General features: G+C 31.2%; 1 protein-coding gene and 1 non-coding gene across 3 annotated transcripts; both read right to left on the bottom strand.

Annotated features, from left to right (window-relative positions):
- Positions 1-1,196: 1,196 nt before the first annotated feature.
- LOC100646107 (sodium-independent sulfate anion transporter) lies at positions 1,197-19,439 on the bottom strand. 2 transcript variants are annotated; one of them, XM_003396370.4, is made up of 8 exons: positions 19,311-19,439; positions 11,254-11,438; positions 9,087-9,224; positions 7,829-8,107; positions 6,956-7,265; positions 5,202-5,504; positions 3,290-3,524; positions 1,197-3,161 (listed from the first exon to the last, which is right to left on the bottom strand). In XM_003396370.4, exons 1-8 carry the CDS (start codon positions 19,354-19,356, stop codon positions 2,894-2,896), a joined length of 1,764 nt encoding a protein of 587 aa, XP_003396418.1. In that variant the 5' UTR covers positions 19,357-19,439; the 3' UTR covers positions 1,197-2,893. The 2 variants fall into 2 exon arrangements, with proteins under 2 accessions (XP_003396418.1, XP_048262968.1); XM_048407011.1 differs by lacking the exon at positions 19,311-19,439 and having other exon boundaries at positions 9,087-9,171; positions 11,254-11,364.
- Positions 18,890-18,971, bottom strand: TRNAS-AGA. Its single transcript has one exon. It is a non-coding gene; the product is annotated as a tRNA-Ser (tRNA).
- Positions 19,440-20,574: the final 1,135 nt, after the last annotated feature.

Below are 20,574 nucleotides of genomic sequence, written 5' to 3'. Positions count from 1 at the left end.
TACACAGTAGATAATCTTGATATTTTTGTTGCACAAGCAGTGTGAAAATAATGCATGTTCGTGTCGTTACACTTAAATGTATTAGAGTAATGTACAGGATGTCCCACCTAACTCGAACATCTGATTATATCTCGCAAAAATGTCAGAAAAGAAGAACATTTATTTCGAAGGGACTTACGTGATGACGGGTAAAAAATTTCCTGAAGGTCATTTTTCTTGAGATTTCAAGGTCACCGCAGATTTTTAAAATGGATCTACGTATTTTTGCCATTACGATATGATACGTAAGATCAAGGCAAATCCAACGATCTGTAATAGTATTGAATTTCAGGTGGCCTTGAGTATAAAAAGTATATGTAAAATTATAGAAATATTTCATAATAAAAATACTATTATATTTCTATTGCAGGTACATTATCATTTTGTTTCAATTATGCTGCACTAAACTGAGAAATGTGATTACTATTTAAAAGATTCGCGTCAAAGCTACAGAATAGAATTATATTCCAATGTAATACCAAATTAAAAATATGAATAATAATTATGCAGAGATAGTTACAATTTGATATTCCAGATCTTTCTGTTTAAACTTTTTTGTAAATTAGAAGCGAATTTGTAAGCATCATCATATAAAGATTACACGAATTACTAATTGATAATGTTAAATTTCTGAAAGAAGCTACTCAAACATAATCTCAAATGTAACGCATACGTTACCACTCAAAAGTATCCGAACATTTGTTTAGTTTTGACAAAATGTATTTTAATCACAAAATTACGAATAAATCGAATTGCAATGATTTTGTTCTGTATAATCACCATACATACATTTACCTATGTATAATAAAATATTGTGATTAAAATTTGCGATAAAATTAATTTTCAAAAACCAATATGCAATAATAAAACTGATGTTTGTAATTGTCCAATATCGTAGAACTGTTTCGTTACTTGACAAATTCTTAATCTCCAGTTTCTTGAATTTTTACGTTATGGAATAAATAAAAATGGGATTTCCAAACTGTAAGAGAATATCTTCTGATGTTAATATAACTAGTTGCAGTATTTAAATGGTAAATACATGAAGTAGTATATAATAAAATCTATTAGAGTAATAAATAATAATATATATTTTTGCTATGTTTAACAGGTAATTTGGATTTCCAGACTGATAACTCCATAAGAAACATAATAAGTGTTGCTTCAAATTGTTAATTTATTATTAATCTGAACATGTTGACATATATTTCTGTTATAAAACGGCTAAAGTTCTCAAATATATGAGCGATAATTCATACCGAATAACAAATAAAATTGGACATCATCGTTTGATTCAATTCAACCGATACTCTCATGCACATCTGGAAAGATTAATTTTACATGTACATACAAAATAGTAGAACCATATGTAAATGCTCGCAATTCTCCATCAGAATCATATAGTCACGATGAAAATTTCTCGTATGAAACCTTCTGCTGATTATTCATGGAAACATTCGAATAAAGTTTCATTTTCCGAGCAAAGCATTTCCGTCAATCGGCATCGCGCGGTTACGCAAACGTTATTTATAGGTGAAACGAATCGAAATCCTTCGATACTTTCAATACTGAATCCTATATTTACACGATTCAACGTTAATACTTAAAAGCTATTATAAGTGAAACTGTACCCTTTATGAATAATTTTATTTTAATATTACCATCCTGTAATAATATTACCGCAACGTTATCGTTTGCATCCGCTGCAAACAATAATTTTCTACTCTTCATCTAATATCGAATAATAGTAAAACATTTAATTCGACACATTCAACTGTATTAATTGTTCAATTTTTTAAATATACACTACGGAAAACTTTCACACATGATAGTTAAGGATTAAAAAATCTATCGTTATCGTGGTTGAGCGCAAAACAACACGCGATCACGATTATTTCACAATAATTGAAGGAAAATTGAAAAAGATTATATCTAGTTGTAAATTGGAAAAACATGATTATAGTTCGTGTTTTCCCGTCTGAAACGTAAAATTAGATAAATTAGGAAGATAAGAATAAAAAACGTGTATTATCTTGAAATAAACGTAGCGTTTAAAATAATGGTTAAAATTATGATTTTACGAAATGTGGCAGAAATTTTCACTATTTTTCCACGGAATAATTAAGTAACCATTTGCGAAATTAATTTTAATATATGTGCAGGTAATTTTCTTAAAGCAAACGTTATCAGACTTATTCGTCTTCTTTCGTAAGCCAATGTCAGATTAAATACCTCTCTCATATTCTATCTCTATCGTTAAATAGAAAAAGAAAACAAGTCAATTTTACAGTACTGTAAATATTACGATATAACTATGTATGGATACTTGGATCTAACACCATTTAATTCGTCATCGCAATCGAATATTTTACAGAAAACAATTAAAAATATTTAAATAACGCGTTCGGTCAAGCCAAATTCTGTACAAATGTTTCGCGATAAAGAAAATTATTTCTTCATACGAATGATTAAATACGTTTCCTCTTTTTACATACATATAAAAACGTGGCGCCTTTATTCCATCGGATTTTTCATCGAATAACGAGAAGCACGATCTCTTGATCATCTTTTCATAAAACGATTGGTCGAGATGCTGTTTGAAATGACACTTTCGGCGCGGTTCGTGGAATTTCAATAGATGTTGGTGCATCGAAAGGCAAATTGAAGGCGACTGAAGTTGCACGAAGAACTAATCTTAGCCGAGGCGTGTTCCATCGTTAAATAAAATACGTTCAGCGTTTCGCGAGGCTTCGTTAAACGCGAACAGGTTGAAAAGAGAAGAGCAGCTCTCGTTAAACGAAGCTTAGGAAGATTTCAGAGGCAAGTGTCCCGTGAATTCGTTAGATTCAAAATTTCACTCGCGTGGAACATGAGGTGACGCGATTCTACCTGAAAATATTTGAGCTATGCTGCCGGAACTTCTGAAGGACATCGTGAGAGAAGCGTCGTAGCTTATCAAAGTTCTCTTGGCTTCCTCGCACCAATTCCAGAACACCAGCTTCTGGTCCCTGGTTTCCAAGTCGGCCAGCAGCAAAGCGAGGTTCTTGGCGACGGTTGCATCGATTCTAAGCACGTGACGACCTTCCACTACCACGGGAATAGTTCCTACTCTGGCATCACACCTAAAGAACAATAATGTCAAGTTACTCGAGGTAAATAAAACGAACGGTCTGACAGAAGGCTCGCGAAACCGCCGATTTATGATCCAATTACAAAACCAGAGAAACGCGATTATGGTGACTTTACTCACCACGACATCACCCGTTCACGAAGATATTCCGCAGCTGGGTAGCTCAACGATTGTTTCGGCGATACAAACAGAATCGTCAGCCCATCGACAACACGCTCCTCGATCAATAATCCAGGTCTGGCCGCGAAATAGAGCAGGAGAATTAGATTTACCGCGATCCCGGCAATCATGCCGTATTCTGGACCAATTGCCAAGCAGCTCAACAAAGTCACCGTCAAAGGTATCAAATCGGTCTCTACGAGTAGAGACAAACGCTAAATTACTACGGTCCTACGACACAGCCGATTGTCGTATGAATAGAATTCCCGTGAGGCAAGTGAACTATCATTGGGACTAGACAGGAGAACCGATGATATCGTAAAATGGCATTCTACATGGCAGATGTTGCCAGTTGGCGCGTGAAAATAAATTATATAATGAATCGAAGATCACAGGGAAAATACGATAAATCATATTTTTCTCTTTTTGTAGCAAGGCAATTTTTAAATTCGCTATGCTGTCCACTATCTTCGTGTATTAAAGTTGTTTGAGATTAAGTGCGCGTATATTCTGTTCCTTGAACCTTTCAACGATTAATATTTATTATGCTCATGGTATTTTTCCGATGTTTATAAATATATTTATCGCTTATTTCGGAGGTGTAATCTTTAAGCTAAAGTGGCAACCTTCGTTAAACTATATTGCGTTAAAATGTTCCATTTGAGTTAACAAATAATATGATAAATAGCGTTGTCGTAATTAACTTTGCTACGCTCGACAATGTTGAAACATGAAAATTAACGATTTTCATATTTTATATTACTATATAACAAATTAACGTAGAAAGTAAAAAATAAATAGAAATGGATTTATCGTGTTTTACCGTGTGAACTTTGAAGATCAAGATGAATAATAATCCTGTTTAAATAATATGAAGAGCGTTTCTTTTTTCTTTTCATGTTAGGTTTCAAACTATGTCTCTCAGAAATAGGTGATAAATCTATGAACCGATCACAACCCACAACCAAACACAGGGACAATTTTGATAGCGTAGAGATGATTAATGTTGATACAATCGAATATTCAATCTTAAGATCGCTCACGTTCTCGTCCTGTGGTCTTCGATTATATCGTATCAGGATTCAGCTGGTTTAATCGTGAAACGACATTAAAATTGGAATATCGAGAAAAATGTATTTGTCATGTTTTTATCCCGTGATCTTCGTGTTTAAATTAATTATCGAAAGTTCAAATCCTTTCAATTTGTAAAATTTTTAATTATACCGCAGTCTTCGATCGTAACTTATTACTCTATCACGTAATATCATCGTAAACTATCAAAATGTATCAAACGTTTCCTTAATCCCAGTTTTGTATAGTTGATGCATATCAACGTATCTTACAAGGCTGTTGTTAAACTTCTTAACATTAGAACTACCAATCTTCGTTTTACCAAACAAAATTAAAACAGTATGACGAAAATACATAAGTATATGTCATCGTGTTTGTGATAAAAATAAACATCGATATTGTTATTAAAAACATTCGTTCGTTTAGTAATTACAAGGACAAGAAACCCAGTACCAATGTACTGGCTGGCTTGATAGTTCTAATATTGGATAACTAACTGCAAAACCTTGTTCGATACTTTCAACGACTTTTATGCAACGCTAAGCTTTAGCGAAGCTTAACAGTGACCCTGTTAACGAGCATATTCTTTTTAAGAAATAAATTCATCACGAGACGTGTCTCGGTTACTTTCACATTGAAGGGCTAAATAAACGAAAGAATATTGCGTCTAATATTTTTCCGTCAGAGTATACGCATAGAGAGACTTTTGAAAGACTTTTCAATCTCTTAGGGGTAAAAAGCTGAGACGAAGCCGGGTACGATGCGTTGAACGTAATTTTTTTCCTCTTAATCGGATCTTTACTTTTCGTTCTCCAAAGTACGGTGAAAATATGAAGTTCAAGCATGTAGTACATGGCGACTATAATGACTGCAGCGAGTGTTGCCTTCGGGATGAATTGGAAAGTCGAGGTCAGAAGGCCGCACGCTAAAAGCACCAGGCATCCAGTAATTACACCGCCCATCGGTGTTTTTACACCCGAAGCGTTGTTTACGGCGGTCCTTGTGAAGCTTCCTGTGGTTGGCATTGATCGAGAAAAGCTGCCGAAAAGGTTGCACAGTCCCAAAGCCAGCATCTCTTGATTAGCATCAACGGTCTTCCCTTTGGCTACAAGACACAGATTTTACCATACAAACTAATATAGGATTTTTTTATTTATTTAGAAATATTAGAAATTAGGGTTTCCAATGATTAAAACGTTTCTACTAGTTGCAATACAATTTCGAATAAATATAATCGTAGAAATCAAGGATCGTTCGTAATATCAAAATATAATCATTTTGTTACACGTAAGGGGCATTTAATACTTTGACTGCCACGGTGGTCATTGATGACCGGAGCGCTTGAACTTTTTACAATTGTAAAAATTGTATGAAAATTGACAGTTAGGGCATTTTCAATATAACCGATAAATAGAAGATACTTTGAAACGAAAAGTACCCCATTGAACAATTAAACATTTTTATTAGAACATCGATAAAAAAAATGAGAATAAATCTTGCATCTAACGGTGCACTGTGCTTGCATCCATATCTTTGAGGGGTAATCTACGAATATTATTATAAACACAGCTTAGAAAGTAATCGTAAATGCTGCTTTATAATCATATATATAATTGAAGTTAGAAGTGTGCACATACCTTAATATTATATATAGAACGAGCAAATGTTGTTTAATAATATCTTCTACACGGTTCAACGATATATTCTGGACGTTTTGTTTACCACGAAATAACGAATGCGAATGGTTTGTTGAAATAGACGAAGCCTTGTTATAATATGTCGCCACTGTGATCACCCGTGACCACCAATAAGATAAACGGTCCATTGGGGTAGAATGTTGTCTTACATCAACAATTTATTATTATTTTGCCATTATATGCTTTGAATAATAAAAATACTCTAGTGGCTTGCTGAGCGAAACGTGTGATTTCGGCGTGGCAATCAAAGTATTAAATACGCGAAACAGATATCGCGGTATCGAGAAAAATCATTGGTAACGATAATTGTGAAAGATGAAAATATTAAACGTGAAATTATGAAATATAATTAGCAATGCGAAGTCAGTGATTCTGATATACGTACAAGTAAGATAAACCAGTAGCGAAGGAGGCATTTTTTATTTATATTAAATTATTGAATATATTTGATGTATCTGCTGTTGCGTTACGTTATAATACGCACAAAGGGATATTATAATTAATTTTGTTTTCAAATACTCGTTACTGAAACTTCCATGCGAAGTTGAAACGATATAATTTAACGTAGCAACTTCGGACCTTTGAAAGTACCAGCTTTGTTTCCTCTTAATTTAACTTCCATTTCGTTTGAATTTTAATTTAATGTTTTAACGTTGCTGCCGAGTTATTTGTAATCTTTAAATATAAATACAGTTGAGAAATTCTTTTTTCTGCGTTAAGATACGATGAATGAAACGAGGATTAAACAAAGAAAATAATAATGATAAACAATCGTATTTATATATTCAGTAATTTATATAGATAAAAAATGTATATAAGAAATTATTAAATTAATATTTTCATTTAACTCTGAACGTACCAAAAGCTTTAGCAATGGCAATGCTCTCCAAAATGGCAATCAGCGGGACTGAAATGACAGTGCTTCCGAGTTCGCCAATTAACTCCTCAAAGTTATACGTATGGTTTCCTTTCACAAGAGAAAATGGTGGCGGAGAGAACGGCGGTAAACCTTCCGTTATATGTCCAGTAATTTTAAAGGGTTTAATACCGTAAGAGTATAACGAATAGCTTAATATTATTCCAACAATGACGACTACAGCGTTCCTCGCCAACGATGTTACCCACATGAATTTTTGCAACGCCGTGCCGCTTTTCTTTGCAGGTAATTTCTGTTTCGCGATAGTTAAGCAAACGTGTCATTTAAGAGAGTGAAGTTCAGTTCCTAAATATAATTCATTTTTACAGGATATTTTTAATACAACATCGTTAATGATTTCAAATATCACGTTCTCGTTCCACGAACTTTCAACGATTAGTATTAAATATGTTCTGCGGTGAATCATTTTCGTTTCCGAAGTTTCTATAATTATGTTTTTCGTGATTTTATTGCTTTTCGATGGAAATATAATTTAAAAAAATAGACGAAGTATAATTTTCATCAATCGCTGATCAACGAATATCAACCAAATCGTAAATAGATAAATTCCAATAATTAAAAGTACTAAATTTATGTTTAACGTGGTTACTTTATGGAGAATATTTCATAATCAAAATATTCGCGGAATTAAAATCTCTAAAAATTAAAACGCGCATTAAAGTGGAATTTACGCTAAAAATATTTTCGTGTCTTTCAGCTACCTCCGTCCATATACTACTGAATCATGAATTCATACATATATGTATATAATATATTAAAAGCATATATTAAAATAATGAAAAAAAATAATCTTACTTTAAGACAAACGAGTAAGATCATCGAACAGACTCCTAATATCGGGTCCCAGAAAGTAACTTCATTTACGTGATTGACAACTTTGGTAACTGCATCGATAAAGGAATCGCTTCTGCCACTCAAACCAAGCAACGTGCCCAACTGAGATGTTCCAATTATTATTGCAGCTGCGTTAGTAAATCCAGAGATCACTGGCATGCTAACAAACTGCACAAGAAATCCCAAGCGGAACAATCCCATAAACGTAATCACGCAGCCTGTCAGGAAACATAGAAGCACCTGAGAAAGTAAAAGATTCGCTCGTTGCAATTTCAGCAAATAATCGCATTTACTTTAGATTCCATTTAACAATTTATCCATTTACTTTGTAATATAAATCAGATACGATCAACCAAGTTTTTAGTAATATATGTACATATACGTTCTTAGATTTGGATAAGTTATGAAATTTTGCATGCGATAGTTTTATGTACTCCGCGAAATGTTTAGAAAGGTACATCGAAAGCTTTATGAAACAACGAGATTGTAATCTACGACGCGAGAAACTGGCCTTGTACGAATTTGACGAGCTTCTTTCAAATGGAATTTCCGCTCTTTCCTGGTTAATCAGGCGCTTTTCTTTAAGAAAGTTAGCCAGACTTCTAAATATTGTAGATAGCAATCTAAAAGAGAAAGGTCTGGCGAGCAAAACGGACGAGGAAAAACTTTGTAACCCAGTAGCACCTACAATTTCTTAAAAAGTCGCTATTTCCGTCTCAAATATATCAGCTATCTCGTACACTATCCTTCACTTCGAATTTACTATATCATTCTTTCTCAGAACTTTGTTTCATATTTTAAATACGATCCCTTTTTTCACATTATTTGTACATACTGTTGATAAATACCGCTCAATTAGAAAATACATAATCACAAAATATTGCAAGTAAAGAAGCTATCTATTTAAATAAATATCTATTTAAATGAAAAGACAACTATTTTACTCGCTTGTAGAGTTTAAATAACAAGGTAGCCAATATCTGAACGATACGACTCTTATCCTTTGAATAGCGATAAATTTGTTTATCGCGTTATTTCATAAAAGTTCTCAAAAACAAAACGTATGTACTTGAAAAGAGGAATATTAAAGTTGCTTACAAAGTTTGCTTCTAAAGTTTTTTATTTTTTTATTATCAAGCGCGTTTGATTTTCTCGCAGAAATTTCCGATTCGAAAATAGAGATAGCTTAGTCTTATGAGAAACGCGAAGCTGCACTTACCGCGATATCATCTCCCAGTCTTATAACATGATTTTGCGACAGTAATGCCATTATTGCCGTAGGACCCACAGTGATGTCCTTGCAGCTACCGAACACCAAGTAAACCAAGCATCCCATGAAACTGCTGTAGAGGCCGTACTGAAGTTTTCAAAAGTTTATCTAACGAGAACCGCCTTTCCGGCTACCATTCCATCGAACTGTTCGTTTTTATCAATATTTTTTTCCGATCGTCGAGAAACAACAACACGCGATTACATTCGCAAGGTAAACTAAACGTCACGCTACAGTCTTCCTTTTATGTTTTATCCATACGTTCCGTCTCTTTCCTCTTTCATTTTCATTTTATTCAAAATGTAAAATTTGCAATTTGAACAATAGCTTAGCTTCGATTCGTGAAAGATTCGTTTATATTGGATAATCAATACGTTTACCTTGATTTTCTCGCGCTGTGAAACGAACACCGTTTCTCTTTTTTATGGAAACGAGTTGATTAACAAAAAGCATTTTTCAACAAACCAAACGATATTGTTTCGCTCGAATCGGTATTTAATAATATAAAATAGTAACGAAAGCGACGAGCAACGCGAATAAATGCATTTTTATTGTTTTGTATATATTAACAGGAACGCTCGGAATAATTAAAATAACGGCGTTTAAAATTCATGCAACGATTAGGAAGGATTTTATTGCTCGTGAAACCGTGTAAAAGATTCGAAAGAATATTTCAAATGATCTATTCGCGTAAAAAGTCACCTAAAAACCTACTTCCTTCGACTGTGCATCTACCACTAATAGTAATACTTTTACTAATTATCCTAACGTGTAAATGTGAAGTGTGTGAATTTTAGCTCATAGATTTTTAGCTCATTAAGGATCAACTTTGCCTTAATATTCTTCATTTACACTCTTTTCTTTCAATCAATTTATATGAAATTTTGTTTCTTAACACGTTGGCTGCCACGCCGAAATCACACGTTTCGCTCATGACGCCACGGAAGTATTTTTATTATTCAAAGCATATAATGGCAAAATAATAATAAATTGATGTAAGACAACATTCTACCCCAATGGACCGTTTATCCTATTGATGGTCACGGGTGACCACAGTGGCGACATATTATAACAAGGCTCCGTTTATTTCAACAAATCATTCGCATTCGTTATTTCGTGGTAAACAAAACGTCCAGAATATATCGTTGAACCGTGTAGAAGATATTATTAAACAGTATTTGCTCGTTCTATATATAATATTAAGGTATGTGCACACTTCTAACTTCAATTATATATATGATTATAAAGCAGCATTTACGATTATTTTTTAAGCTATGTTTATAATAATATTCGTAGATTACCCCTCAAAGATATCGATGCAAACACAGTGCACCGTTAGATGCAGGATTTATTCTCATTTTTTTTATCGATGTTCTAATAAAAATGTTTAATTGTTCAATGGGGTACTTTTTGTTTCAAAGTATCTTCTATTTATCGGTTATATTGAAAATGCCCTAATTGTCAATTTTCATACAATTTTTACGATTGTAAAAAGTTCAAGCGCTTCGGTCACCAATGACCACTGTGGCCTCGCAAGAGAAACCGTGGCCGGTCATATATGAGCAACGTGGCAATCAAAGTGTTAACATTACGTACTATAAAAAGGAATTCCAGTGATTTGCTTAACATTTTTTCCATCGCTATTACGTCCGCTTAGATTCTACGTTCTTTATGAAATTTTGAAGAAATCGAAGCACCTCTAACGTTAGGATAAACCATTTTTCGATGTTCAATAAATCTCAAATAAGTAACGACTATCGCTATCAAATGTACGATTATATAATAAAATTATAAGATTATTCTACATTTTACTTTTTTCGCGCTTCTTCGCACCGTAACGCTTCTTTTAAAAACGCGACTCGTTTAATTTCAGACCAACAGATTCGTTTAAATACTTTCGACGAATGGATCGATCTGAATGAAAAACATGGAAACATTCTATTTAAATACCTGCAATGAAAAAAAAATCGATGAAAAACAAAATGACAGAGCGTAACGTAAAAGAATTGCTAGTTACGTTTCAACGATGGAGATCTATCTCGCGTCTGTGTTCTCCGAAACTTTATTTTAAATTCAACAAGAAGAAAGTCCAACACTATCGAACAAATGTACACACCTGAGCTGGAAGTCCGGCCACAATTGCGTAAGCTATACCCTGTGGTATAGCAGTCAAACCAACGGTCAATCCTGCCAAAACATCGTGCAGAAGTTTCGACAAACTATATCGAGGCAGCCATGCCAGGATCGGTATCCTTCGTAGAAGAAGCTGCTTCAAATCGAATCTGGAAGTCACGTTCCTACCTGAAATTTCCCAAGTTTCACAGTTTATACGATATGATTGCTAGATGAACGAGAATTCGTCTATCTCACCAAGCAACCGTTGTAATCACGACCAACAACGTTTTTCAATCAATGAAACATTGTATTGAATATCGCGTTTTAAACAAATCCATCGTCTTCGATAATTTACTAAAAATTCTGGAATAAACAATCGTACGTTGACAAATACTATTCTATGTTGAGCGATAGCGGACACGTATATCAGCGAATAAATTGATAATGCACTGATGAACATTAATTTATCCGCGAAAATAATGTCCGGACCACAGTATCTCCTCTCTCTCTCTCTCTCTCTCTCTCTCTCTCTCTATCTCTCGGTTAAATCGCTCGGTTAAAAATATGTATATTGAGATTAATAAAACTCTGCTTTGAGCTCTTAACTTTTACTCATACGAGGAGGATATTATCAGAATAAATCTGATGTTTCATACACATATTACGTAATTTTGTTTAATGAAAAATGAATACAACGGGTAATTCGATATCAGGTGATTAAATTATACAATATATCGTATTGTAAGAGAATTTTCGAATTACTCGTCGGTAAACTATCTTATTTAACGATAGTCCTGATATTTATTTATCTTAATATTAATATTATCTTAATATCTATATTTTTAATATCGTGACAAAATAGGTTGCAAAAATAATCGAGCGTAGCTTCTCGAAAAATTATTCTTGGAAATAATATTTATATTGAAATATTTATACTTATATTAGTTCATTCGTATTTGATAATTTCGACATGAATTTTAGTAAAAAGTTATATCTAATAATTTCCTAGTAAAAAACTACTGCTACTATAATGTTTAAATATAATACAACAGTACAGCGTTGGAAACTTTTATCTCTAATTCATCTACGTAATCATAGTAACGTCATAGTAATTTGAAAAATTGAAAGTATGTACGTGTTCGTGTTAAATCAGCCAGGATAAAATGTCTCCAAGTTTCCTGATTCAAAGTATCAATTTCAAAGTACAAAGAGCTTTTTATTCGAATCCTTAAAGTATATAGACATGCATTATATTTTGAAACATTCTTACTCGTCGAAACGGCAATATACACCACATCCGACATCTTTCACTAATTATTTTAGGGTAAACTTCACTTTACAGAGAGCAACGAACTGTTGTTATAAATCAATATTTCACGTAGAAATTTTACGTAAAGGAAGCTTGTTGTTTCAAGACGAAATCAAGACGAATGAAACAAGACTCTGATCTTACACAATAAACACCGGATGAAAAATCGAGAGAACGGAAATTAAGTCCTTGAATAGCAAGGCATTACAACATGTTCGTTACATTGACTGCAATCTTTGCATACACCGTTAATATTTTCATGATGTCAGCATATTTTTACGAAATTACTTTCATAATAAAACATTACCGGTAAATACATATAACGTTATGCCGTATGAAACAGGAAATATGTCTCGTATACTACCTACTTACGTATTAGATAATTATTTAATTTAACTAAATAATTATGTTATAAAAGCACTATATCATTTTACGTTGATCTAAGTACAACATTATTTTAGAAATCTGTTCTTTTCGATGTAATGACAAAATAAGCTTAAAAATAATTTGAAAGTATCTTCGTGAAGATTATTTCTAAAAATGAGAAATTTCAAGGATTTCTTCGAAAAATTTTCAGATTTAAGAAATGTCGAAACAAAATTTGAAGATAATGAAAACGACAAATTTGTATAAATTACGAATTAATGATATAATTGTACGAACTATTGATTGGAGATACAAAACATGCAAAATATGTGTAAGATGTGTTTTTGTTTTTGTATTTCTTGTTAAAAAGGGTTGAAATCTTCTGCATCGTTTCAAGGATTATTACTGAATTTAAATATTGCGTAATTTAGGTCATTGTATATTTTTCAAAAAAATGTCTTGAAATATCAGCTACGTCCACTTTCCTGAAGAATTCAATATTTGCAATCCGAGATAACGCTATAACATAAATTGTGTTTGCGTTGTACATATATCAAATTGAAGCGGATAAAATATTCTAAGCTATATTTTCAACTTTTATGTTTGTATACAACTCGTATCCCATTTTTCAAATAACGCATAAACTTTTGAATAATCCTCCTGAAGCTAAAATAACATGCACATTTTTCTTGTTAAATGTACGTACGTAAAAGCTAGAGAAATTTAATACGTCGGTATATTAACAAAATATTAACGAAGCAATTTATAAAAATATATTTAATAAATAATAATAAATCATGCATTTAAAAACTTGATATATATATTTATTTTACTTAAGAATCTTTTTCATAAAAGTATTTCTCGATAATGATGAAACTAAAATATTCTTATAGAAATGAAATGTACAGAAATTGAATGAGAATTGCTAATTAAGAATTAATAAATTTAAATAAGAATTAAATTATTATTTTAATTAATACGTTTGCAGGAGCAGCTACTGTTTCCTACGAGTACACACTTACCATATATATGTCACATATAATCGTTCAAAAAATCTTAAAGTATTAATAAACAACTTCATCTGTATTACTATACTTTCAGAAATCAGATATCGTGAATGTCACAAAAGGAAATAAAATACATTACGTATAGGATCTATCAAAGATCAAACCATAAGCAATAGACTTTTTCAAATAACGGAAGCATACTGTATATCATATTTTATTTCGAATCATTTAAATTATCGCTCGCATATTTCTATTAAATATTTCGATAAACGACCGGACTTGAAAATTTGTATATTCATTTATCTCTTATATTGTTTTTATATGTGTACCTACATAGCACCATTATTTAAATGCACCACAATCTTCTCTTAATCGATAAAGCAATCCTATATCGATGTCGTAAATTGATCAAAATCAAATACGATCTTCGGCAAAGTAAAAAGTAAGATTCACAGGATATCACCGGCGTATTCTTTCTCACTATTCGTCCACGCTTTTCACGGTGGCACGCTTAATAGATAGTACAGTTATAATTAAAATCGTAACAGTCAAGACACTGAAACATAAATTTCAGCGGTAAGATGAACATTCAGATAGCACGTTTAGCCGTGTGATTACCACCCAGCTCTGTAGATAACAACGGTTCGAGCTAACGACACGATATATTGACACTGCATAGAGGGACTTTCTTTATTCGCCGAGATACACTGGTCTGGATGAAACGTTTTATCGGGCGAGCCCGCTAATTCCATTTGATAACAGATCACATGATTAATAACAACAATAAAATTGCATTTCAGTACGAAAAATCCCTGATCCGCTTTTGAATCACAGTTAAGCACACGATTTAATAAAGTGTAAAGATTTTGAAAGACAAATCCTTAAAAAAAAAAGGAAACAGAACGATGTCGAAATTTTATTTTATTTATACTTACATGTAGAATTACATATTCATGCTTCAATAGAGAATTTTTTAACGATGAATTTTTTAGAGAATTTGTATAATGATATTTAATATACTACGAAATATTACTATACTATAATATACAGAAGATATTATAGAATACCATACTGTACTAAATATAGCGAATATACTACTGTAGTATCATAATATAGGAAATGCTAGTCCTATATATAATATTTCAAAGTGCAGTACTATTTAATATATATTTTTTCCAAAAGGAACAAATATATATTCGGATATAGAGCTTTGAACAACATAAAAACGTATAATTATTATTTCTATATATCGACGTTTCAAATGTTAGTAAGAAAAAGAAAATTATAAATATGAAAATTCGAGAAGGATAGTCGATGTTTGCGTAATTATTAAGGATCCTTTTAACATCCGATCCATAAAAAGCCGAATCTATCAAGAACTATGAGACAAACACGATTTGCTTGAAGTAGCGTGTGACGGAATGATATCGATTACAGCCACATAGATACTATAAGTATACAGATGTATGTGGCAATTTATTAATCGATAATAAATATATTTTCTATCAATGGATTTTGAACGTCAGGAGAGATTTATTTCATCCAAGTGTAAATTTTACTTCAACCTCAATGATAATGCAAAAATGATAAAAACGTCAAATTATCATAGAATTGAAAAAAATGTATTTCAATATAATAATTCCATGAAATTAAAAGATGTATTTTTGTCAGAAATCTATTCTGCTTGAGTGACAAATAACGACAGCAGCCTGACATAGAAAGACTAGAAATTAGCAAAGAGAAGCTTATGACGAAAATTTCAACGAAGAGTCGATAAATTGAATTCCATACAGGCCGATCAATATTGGTACATACTATTCAATGGATAAAGTACAATACGTAAACGCACTATCCGAAAACAAAGAACAAACATGATCTGACATGTTTATCGAATGACATTTAAAACATTTCTTCGATATACAATCCTCGAACAAAAACTAATTGAATAAAGAATATTTATTTAATATGTTGAATTAAATTATTTATCAAATTTTATTACTTTTATGCCTGGAATAACTTCAAGAATACGATCAAATGAAATTTTTACTAAAAATGAATATCAATTATCGTTGAGAAACAGTCAGTCGGTATGTGTTAATAAAAACAGTGTGTACCGTAAAATTCGTAAGATGTTAAATTAACATCAAATTGATAAAGACAATAATCTTGTGCTGTATTCCCCGTGAATACACAGCAATAAAATGTGAGTCATGGTACTATGTAATAAGAAGCATATGACACTTAAAATCAAAGTACAAATAATATATCTGATTGTGTATACTATTATTCTGAAATTAGAAACCATTTTCTCTGGCACGATAATTTCGTTTAGAACAAATAAACGGCTATAATTGAAAGCTGGTACTTTTCCCAAATGTGTAACTATCATTTAATTATATACGATATTACAAATAATTGACATTTATTTAGTTGAAAAATAGCATTGAAATGATTACTTTACCACGACTTTAGATATTTTAATCTCATATTTCTATTGTATGAAAAAAACAAAAAAGATATGAAATATGCAACTAGTAATTGAAAACATTTTCAAATAGTTTAGTACATTTAAATTCCGCGAAGTATATTATGAAAGATACTTATATTATATTAGTCAATATATATAGTCAATTATAGTCAATTAGTCAATTTTATATATATAAATAATAATGATAAGAGTATATTAGTATCATATTTATAAGAAATACTGTATACTGAATTCGATCAATGTTACAATTTTACAAATTTAATATTTGACTCAATAAGATTAATACTTTAATAATTAATCAATTTTACATTAGTTTTAAAATACCATAAATTTCAAATTTCAAGCTTCTAAGGTATTAGGTAAATTGCAATTAATATTATTATGTTATTAATATTAAGATGAATTATTAACTATTGATTTCCATTATGGAAATATATAGCAACGATATATTTATTCATTCCTACTACGAAAATAACTAAATTCAACTTCTAAAAAGATATTAATTAATCAATAATAATGAACCATTAACTTAGACGTAATGTTCAAATAGGACAAGACAGACGATAAAAACAAGGACAACGCAACGTCCGTCCTTGCAATTCTTTATCTTTATATCGATTGTCTTGTGTGTTATCATACGCGAATATGTATATGTACTTCAAAATTTGCTATATATTACCCAGATAATTTCTACATGTTCTTACAAAATTTTTCAAAACTTAATGGTTCACTCCTACCTTTCTTTATAATCAAATAGTCTCGTCATTTTAAATTATAATGGGCAAATATAATAGGGTATATTCTATATATTCAAAAATAAATTATCTATTCTAATAAATTATATTTAGTTTAAATATAATTAATATTACTGAAATACTTCAAACATTCACATAAATGAATTTTACAAAAATATGTTTACGCGTATTATTAAATTATTATTATTAATTAAAATTAATTAATACATCAAGTGTTATTAATAAAAAGGATAACTTTTTAAATACAAAATTGAAATAAAGACACGAGAAAATTGGAATACATATGTATACAGGTAGATTTATAAATGCATATGATACGTCAGAGGGTAAATCTAAGCGAAAAAATGGTATATGAACATATAGCATGGTCTGGTTTAACTGGAAACTCTCAAATATCTGGAAAAGTACGAATGATACGAAAAAATATTTAAGACAAAAAATGTATGGTACGGGGAACATACTGTGCTTTTATCTATTCAACCTTGAGCTCTCGAAACGTCCTGTAAAGGTGACATTAAAATTTTTTAATGGATACCTCCAATTTTTATTACATATTCTTGTAGCCGACATTCAAACGTTTTTAAAATACTACAAACTCGTGTCTTTTGCAGCATCCGCTATTGAGATATAAATTTTAAAATTCAATGTGCCGCCGGCATTAGCGTTACCCGATGTACACCGCAGTAACACAGAAAAATGTTTCTGATAGTGGCGCTACTAGTATGACATTGTCGGAACACCAAGTCATAATTTTCCAATGTTCCATAACTTTCCAAAATAAATCGTCAGTTCCGTGCTACATTTAGTAGTAAATTCAGATAGTTTTGTGTATTTATCCGTCGAATCAGAAAGCTCACATCTCAATTCCGAACAATGCAAGAGACACACGTTTGTTGCGTTTTGAAAACATCTGAATGTTAGCTAGAAGAATGTGTAACAAAGAGTGGAGTATCCATTAAAAAATTTTCATCTCATCTTTATAGAACTTTTCAAGACCACCACGAGATCTAATAGATAAAAACAGAATATGTCCCCCTCAATACCACGCAACTTCTGTCTGAAACATTTTTTCGTACCAATCGTTTTTTTCCAGACATTTAGGCACTTCCAGTTAAACTAGGCATATTGTATGTCTTATATATATTATATTATATGTGATACTTTAGTTTTCGAGTTATGCATAATTAAACAAAATTTTCAAAATTCTCGCCTCTTGCAACACACTACTGCGTGCCCTGGTGCGTTCTGAGCTTATCTAATGTTTACGAACGATATCCATCGATATGAAATAGACGAAACTTCGGCCAGTTACTTAACCTGTTACTCTTGCGAATTCAGTATTAGATTTGGAGCTATTCGAAGTATACCTACTACATATTTTCATACAACTATGTCATACATATATGAGTATGGGATTTAGTGTTAAGACGTGCAGTGTCGTGTAAGAGTTCTTTATATATATGTACAAAATAAATATATTATGTATAAAATGTTACTATACAAATTTAATATACTTAATTGTCATAAATTTTAATTAAAAACATTATAATCAAAATATTCAGCAAAGATCTATAAAATATATACATTTACTTTTTATCACAAATTTTTTATAAATATATCGATAATAATTGATTCAGAACATATAATGCATAGAAATTGAGAAAATAGTAGAAAAGGAAAAAACAAAAATATAATTTTTTGTGTTTACCAACCGCAGTCGGTAGGACTCGAACCTACGCTCCCAGAGGGAATCTGATTTCTAGTCAGACGCCTTAACCACTCGGCCACGACTGCCACGATTCTTACTTGCTATTATTATAGTATAAATATAATAGAACATAAAGATAGTATAATTCTAAAACTAAAAAAATGGTTATATATTATTATAACATTTATTATACTTGGTAACTAGATGAAAATCTCTATTAAACTATTGTATATAAATAGGAATGCATCTACGAATCATAACAGAATGATACAGAAGTTCCACATAATTAAAGATTTGTCTGATCCAAAAGATACGTTCATTGTGTACAAAACATTAAAATCATCATGAAACAATAAATAAGGCGAGTTGTAGTTTACAATATATAAATGTTGTTGACAAATTGAAACTTGAGAGATAAAACTTACTCAACAATGATGTTCTTTCGTCGATACTTCCTCTATTGTACGACATTTTTGCATAATCAATATCAGTACTATATCAAAACTAACAGCTTCGACAGAAAATAATGTGTAATGTGTAATCTAACGAAACTGGTAACGTCGATAAAACAGAACATGATAATTATTAAGTACGGTTCTTGATAGACCATTATCATTTCAAAACATGTACACAATGTCATGAACATTGCACATAATAGAATTGATTCATCTATTCTAGAATATGAAAAGTTGAAAATTAAAAATTATAATTTTAAATATTAAACGGCATATTACAAAACCAATTTTTCGGGTTATAGAAAATAAAAAGTGTTAACCTCGGTATTGATAAACGTTGATTTATTAAAAATTCTAATCTTACAGTATCATATTTATTCTTATTAATTAAAAATAAATTATGTCTATAATTATAAGTATTCTTGAATATTTCAATCATTTCAAACCTATAACGTAAAGGATTAAAACACGATTTTCCATGATAAGAAGAAACAAATTTTTTTCGTTACGTAGGTTAAAAATAGAAAAAAATTTGAATTAATGGTAATTGACAACTTCTTCAGAAACATAGTATGAAGATTATATCACTACTAAATACTCAAATAAATCTGATCTTGACAGGAGGCTACAAATGATCACAGTTCCTATTGTTTATCGATTCAATAGCCTTGATCAATGCGATATCTTTGCTTGCAACAATTTGCAAAATAATTGTCTCGAGAAGTTTTTCAACAAGCGCACAAGAAGGCACGCATTTCGTCCTTGAAATAATTAACTATGATCCGTGCATGGTGTACCATTATATTACTTATTTCGTGTTCTAAAATTTAGAACGTATTTATTAAATTCAGACATAAATAAATTCATTCAGAATAAAGAGCCCATGCATTAGACATTTTGAATAAATAATTGAATAGAGTAAATAAATAATGGGATATCCTTAAGCAGAAATGAAAGTATTCATTCTTTTTATGGCACTTCATTTCCAATATATATATATTCTTATTTATAATTTATAGATTATTACGTTAAAAAATCGCATAAATTAACTAATTCCTATCAAATGACGAATTTATACCCATTCAATTACTCACTCGTACACGTGCCTGCATTCTACAATATATCAAAGGTGATTGCGTTCTAAGGAAACAATGAATTTCACTTTGATGGACTTCTTACTAAGAAATTATACAAACTACACTATGACTCAGCGTTTAAACTTTTTATAGCGTAA

Source organism: Bombus terrestris, chromosome 7 (genome assembly GCF_910591885.1).
Source record: "Bombus terrestris chromosome 7, iyBomTerr1.2, whole genome shotgun sequence".
Classification (NCBI taxonomy): Eukaryota; Metazoa; Arthropoda; class Insecta; order Hymenoptera; family Apidae; genus Bombus; species Bombus terrestris.
The sequence above is the reverse complement of the archived record's forward strand: the minus strand, read 5'-3'. Positions and strand labels throughout refer to the sequence as shown.